Source organism: Branchiostoma floridae, chromosome 2, assembly GCF_000003815.2.
Source record: "Branchiostoma floridae strain S238N-H82 chromosome 2, Bfl_VNyyK, whole genome shotgun sequence".
Classification (NCBI taxonomy): domain Eukaryota; kingdom Metazoa; phylum Chordata; class Leptocardii; order Amphioxiformes; family Branchiostomatidae; genus Branchiostoma; species Branchiostoma floridae.
This window is the reverse complement of record NC_049980.1, coordinates 1,690,951-1,697,348: the sequence shown is the minus strand read 5'-3', so window position 1 is coordinate 1,697,348 and position 6,398 is coordinate 1,690,951. Positions and strand designations below refer to the sequence as shown.

Here is a 6,398-nt window from a genome sequence, read left to right as displayed (position 1 = left end):
GGATCCAGCGCTAGCTTTCATCCGGTTACATGGTGTCATGTTCGTGACGTCACGCAAGATTTATCAAATCAACATTGGCCTTACATACAGATAGACACCACGGAAAACATACATTTCTTGGCGAAAGTAGTTACTAGTATCTTATGAATCCCTGAGCTCGAGCTAGACATTTACAGTCATTTGCATGGCGTCCTACTGTCTACCATATCGATCGGTGTTTCTTTTCTTTCAAACACATTCATAAATTTAGTTCAGAGTGAAAGCAAAGACCGTGTTCATGAAGTTCATGGTGTTCTGTTAACGTTACCCATCGTGGTCCTATTGTACGTGATAGCTGCTGCAAAAGTTATAGTAACGCCACGTTGAGAATTTGGTCCCCTGTCAATGCCACCTGTCGCCAGATCCTAATGTGATATGTAACGGTATCTAGACCAGCAACCTTTGCGCTTGCGCGACATGAGTCATTGCGATTCAATAGTAACTCCCAGTTTCGGTGGGCGCAACCAGTACGAGTGCTATCAGTTTTTACGTCATGCCATAGCGCGTCACGCCACAAAATCGTCTTAACCAGTCCTGGTACAAGACGTATCGCTCACGTAAGAATTTTTAGCGCGGCAGGTTACATCCTAAATGCTGTGCGATTGTCTACAATATGGCAGGAGAGAGTTCAAGTTTACTTACTTCCGGGTTAGACCCTGAGGAGGTTTCTCTCACCGCTGAAGACGTGGCCTCCGCGGCGGACGACTTGCTGGCCTCACTGGACCTCCTGGTACGCTGTGGACTGAGCACCGAGGGCTTGACTTCCGTAGAGGAGGCACAAGACCGGCTGCACCATCACTTACAGACGACAGAAAGGGGAAGCGAGCCTCAGCAGAGAAGCCCGTCTAAGGTAAACCACCTACAATTACTGTAACACTTCCTCTCTAGGTCAAAGTTTACCAAGCGCTTTAAGCGAACCGCTTTACTTAGTTACGCATTTGTTAAAGGTTGCCGTCGTCGTGATCGTCAGATTTTTGCACGTACGCGTGTACACCGTGGATACGTTTAAAATACCTCCGTTCATTGCTGGTGAAGTTACATTGCAACCATAATGATATCAGCATCCTGTCACATAAACGGTCTAGCCCTATGTACGGTGAAAGGGGAAGTGAAAATAGAACCAGCACTTACGGTCCATTACCGTAACAGTTTCCCTTAAAAGGAGATAGCGGTCTGTATACACGCAAATCTTGCCCATATCATTAGATTCTTTGGTTTGACTGTTAGAGTAAAGTTTCCTTTGTTAACAAAATGAGACGGTAATTAAAGTGTATGGTATGACACTTTGCCCGCCATTGATATCGTATACGGAAAGTGAAACTTGTCCATGTGGCGGTTACTTGGAAATCGTCCCCTTTGCCGTGTCACGTGCGTGTATGTTACGTTACTGCATGCAACAGGCTTACTTGGCCAAGCGTTTTTTTTCTCATTAGAATGCAAATAATATGCAAAGAATTCTCTTCTCAGTATAACGTACTAATGTGAATTCATTGTATCTTTTTTCCAAATTTACACATCTTGCAAATATCCTTCTTCAGGAAGGTATTGTAGCATTTCTTCATTGATTATGCGAATGATTTACATAATCTATATAAAAGATAACGTAATCTGTGTCTGATAATATACACTGTTATGTGTTACCATTATGAATATGCCATCATTTACAATGTATTTCAGCTTTCTCCTTGATTATGCAAGTTAGGCCCCGGTTTGCATTTCACATATCCATGATATTCCTCTCGAGCTAAATTACATATGTTCTGAATATGACGTTCCTGTCATAAAGCTCAATTGAACTATAAATTTTCAACGTTAAGGAGGTGCATAAAATTCTAATTTACATAATCAACATAGCCTGATTTAATCGTGCTTCTTAGGCCCGTCCTACATTGCCTACCAGCTCCGGATAGCGGAGTTTGCGTTACACAGACTATAATCAAGATAGTTACGTTTTTCTCTCTCAAAGTTACAAGTAAGAAATCATGAAAATTCATAAACCCCTTCTTGACATATCCTGTTTCAAAGTCTGCAATGGAAACATCCCTATAATTCTAAAGAAAGCTGCTAGAGTGCCCAAATTTGTCGCTTCTTGCCGAGTATAAGAGATATCCATAGTCTAAAAATCGTGATAAATTGTATTAAACCTTGCCTAGAAAACGTCAGATATCAATAACGCCAGTACCATAGAAATCCGCTAGGGGCCATGATTACAATTTGTTGGCCCTACAGAAATGTCGATCAGATTTAGGGGTTAAGGAAAAGTCACATTGAGGAATAATGTTTTTTAGCGTTGTTAAAACATTAACTTTGTGTTACATGTATTTCTAAAAAAACATTCTGGCTTTTATCTCTTTATTATAACTTTCATCAAAACCAGGTATTCTTATGCGTGTCCAACAATATCAGATACCAATTATGTAAATAAGTGTTTCATTTACATACATTGATGTGAAAGTGTCATATTTTCCTTAGTGCTTAATGATTGGAATTTCATATCTAAATTTTACAAAAAGCTCTAAATATAGGTGTGTTGCTCAGAACAAAAATGAAGTGTGTTGCACAGGAAAAAGGAATTGCATAGCGCAAAAAAGCATGATCAGAGCATGAAAATAGGTGCGTTGCACATTGTTGCTATCGGCCACGGTAGCATGAGATCTCCGAACTGGTGTTTGCAGGTGATGGGTGCCATACAGGATGAAGTAGAAAGAGACAGTCACATCCGGAAGCTGCTCTCGGACCTTTTCTCCCAAGCCGGGGAGTACTTCCGTGGCCTGGACCAGCCGCAGAGAGAGCAGTTGGACACGGCGGCTGGTGTCCAGGGGTGGGAGGACAAACTCCAGTGGTACCAGGACAGACTGACCAGGAGCGACTGCCCCATACTAGTGGCGGGTGAGTATGGCCTGGTTTAGCCTGACTAAAATCGCGTCCCTAGCGGCTGGCCAGGCCGTACAATTGCCGCCGCCCTGGTAATTAACCCTAGCCAGCGAGAAATTGTGTAAACACAGGCTATGGTCTGGTTCAGCTACAAGTACCTTCATGTTCATTTGACTATACAATGTATGGCTGACATTCTCTCTCTGGGAATCCCAAACTGAATGATGCGAGCGTGCTAAAAAAAAGTTTAAAATCAATAGCCTTCATTATGAACTCTAAGTGGTCAGGAACGTTGAACAAATGACTTACACACAGCACTGGCATACAGAACGATAGATTCTCCATTTTTTCTTACATTCTTTGACCTTGAAATTGACATTGATTGGCATTCTATGATATACGTTTTTCAATATTCTGTTTTTTTGCAATCTACGGCATGTAATTGCTCATCAACTGCTTTGTACGATATACAGTATGGTTGAAAGTTTTTTTTTTTCTGAAACTGCCAAAAATTGATGCGCGCGAAGTTGCTTTCCAATGGCACAATTTGGCAACATAGCCTAATTGGGTATTCGCCAAAATGTAGTTACGCAACTGGATATGGTTTCGGATATCGTGTCACTGACGACAGCTACTGGATAGTAGTTGAAACGTCTGACCGTTTCCAAAATCATATCCACTTGTTTGAGTAACTACTTTTTGGCGTATCCTATTACCTGAATGTTTAGCCTACATTGACGTACTAATGGGGTATTGTTGTTGTTCATGCCTATGCCATAGTCTATGTCCAGTATGCCTTTCCATATAAGGCATGACTCTATAACGATTACATAAATTTGCCTGAGTTCACTGTCGAACGTCCTGTTTCCACAGGGGAGACGTCCGCAGGAAAGAGCAGCATCCTGAACATGTTGCTCGGAGAGGAAATTCTGCCGTACTCCCTCTTATCAACAACCTCTGTCATCTGTGAGCTCAAGTACGGAGCGAAACGGTAGGAGAGGGATCGGATCACTCTAATCTGTAGACAAAATCTAATTAATAGATCATATTCGACATCTACACGACATCTCCTATTATTAATAGATTATAACTAGTTTAATTGTAATATCCAACACAAAAATTGGACTCACCCACATTTTCGACTGAACAGCACCAGTCTTCGTCAAGGAATGAACAATCCACTGCTGTCGTGACGTCACGTTATGCAGATAGAACACGTGACTCAGTAAGCAGTGGATCATAGGTCGCAGGAAGTTTGAATGAGTCCAATTTTTGTGTTGAACTAGTTCAATAATGACTTCTACCAACACAGATGAACTTTCAAGTTGACATCTCCTATTGTTTATTGTACATCAAAAAGACACAAACGCACCAATGATTACATAAATGACAAAAGGAAAGAACTGGCAGATAACGTTGCACATCTAAGCGACGGATCCAAAGATAGATAATAAATCCATCATCATCATATCTTTCCTTGCCAGTACTGCAACCAGGCCTTGGCCTTCTCATTAGCTTCTAGCAGGTCCCGGTTGGAACTATTGGGGCTTAATACGTAATCCTGTGTAACTGTAATATGTCCCATAGTTTGGGTAGGGTAACCGCAACGACAATCAGCTGAGTTCACCCGTCCCCATTTCAGCAGGTTGTCGCTAGTCCTACCTACTCTACTCCTGGCTCTGTTTCCATTCCGAAACCCATTCCCTTCTGGGTAGGTATGCACCATGAGGTAGGGACTCACAAGGACTCTGGAGAGCTTAATTTGGTTCCAGAGTGTCAGAAGCTGCCCAACGATCTAGCCTGTATTTGACAGACTCCCTGGTTCAGGTTATGTACGACCATGAAGCTCTGGACTTGAGTCTTCTTCTGGTGTCCTGGGGATGATATAATAGAGGATGTCGTGGGTCCTGCTCTTGTAGGAATTTCTGAGCTCTGGTGAGAGCTTCTCGTCGAATGGGTTGTGGTGCAATACCTGCCAAACGGTAATTATATGGCCTCCTTCGGTCAATATTGACCATGGTAATAAATCCATGGAAAGCCGGTAATAAATCCATGGAAAGTACATAATGTCAACAGAATGATTTGACACAACAATATAGTACGTAGCATCGATTGCTTTTTGCTTGGGAATGAAACAAATAAGCCAAAATCATCAAAAGTGTATTGTTAAGTAACGAAGAGTTTTTTTAACACCTTTACGGCATCTTTTGCTTCATGCTTGTTCATGCCATTCCCCATTGTGTTGTGCAATGCAGGTGTGCTGTGGCTCACCTAGCGGAACCTGACCGAACCACAGGTACAGATACGTTAGACATCGTCTTTCAGGACTCCGTTCCCATCATGCAACAACTTGCCCCGTATGTACAACAACAGGGAGACCGTTCAGCACCCAGCCCCTACAAGAAGGTCGAGATCTTTTGGCCCTTGGAATACCTAAAGGTAGGATTGAACCAAGGACATAAAATGTAACGCTAGTTACTTTGTGACTGGAGGGCAACCTCCGTCGACAGAGTATTGTAATCGGCCATGTGTTGAGTGTTCGCACCTGTATCTTTGTAAACGTTCCGCATTCGTATGTAGTTTGGCATGTCGCCTGTACTCAGTTGCGCGATGATGCACGTTCTTTTTTTCGCGGTAGCTGTTGTTATAATCGATGGTGTAACCTATATCCGTTCTTCTGAGTACAGGGTATTTAGGGATATCAGGTCGACAGTGCAATATTTTGAAAATAACTGCAAATTTTTTTTAAAATACTACAATTTGAAACTACCGTCGGTTAACTTGATATCCCGAAATACCCTGATTTCAAAAACAATTGATGTATAGGTTACGCCGTGGATAAAGGTGAACTACCGTTAATCTTAAAAGCGACTTTCGTAAGGTATTCTTCAAACGGAGTAGCAACTTAACAGGTTTATGAAAATATAAGCATGTTGAGCTGAACATATCGTTTACACTACTGATTGTAAGGTCTAGACATTCTTTGACATATTACCTATTTGTACACATTAAGGGTTATATCCCCTCCTCGAATGTATTTAAATTCATCAATAGTTATTAAAGTTCTAGGTCAAATTTAGGGTCATATAAATAGAAGAATTAGGTTGCTAGGAATTAGGAAAATGATGAACAACTATTCATACACATGCTGCAAACATTGTTTTTAAGATCGGACCTCGATTTCTGAAGAGCTGCCAATTTTATGAAGGCCCTTTTTTTTAAGTCTTATATAAATATGGGTTGCAATCATCGGATGATTGACAAAGATCATAGTCAATTTTTGACCAAAAGCAAGTGGGAACTAAAATTACTAAGGTTACAAGTTGTCAAACAAGTATCCAGAAACACATTGCAAAAGTAATTTTCAAGCCCAACCAAATATTTCTTTACAGCTGCCAAGTTGAAGTTTGTCCAATGGTTGTTCGTATTATAATGTGTTACGCCTGGCTGTAATTTAATTTGAGGGTACTCGGGGGGTTAATGCT

At 41.4% G+C, this 6,398-nt stretch overlaps 1 protein-coding gene across 1 annotated transcript in view; it reads left to right on the top strand.

The window, feature by feature from the left end:
• The first annotated feature begins 320 nt into the window (after positions 1-320).
• The window catches only part of LOC118410594, a 10,455-nt gene continuing 4,377 nt past the window's right edge, over positions 321-6,398 (top strand). Inside the window, exons 1-4 of the mRNA XM_035812367.1 lie at positions 321-889; positions 2,715-2,928; positions 3,787-3,904; positions 5,169-5,352. Of these exons, the coding sequence (XP_035668260.1) occupies positions 653-889; positions 2,715-2,928; positions 3,787-3,904; positions 5,169-5,352 (753 nt within the window). The 5' untranslated portion in view covers positions 321-652. The remainder of the gene's footprint in view (positions 890-2,714; positions 2,929-3,786; positions 3,905-5,168; positions 5,353-6,398) is intronic.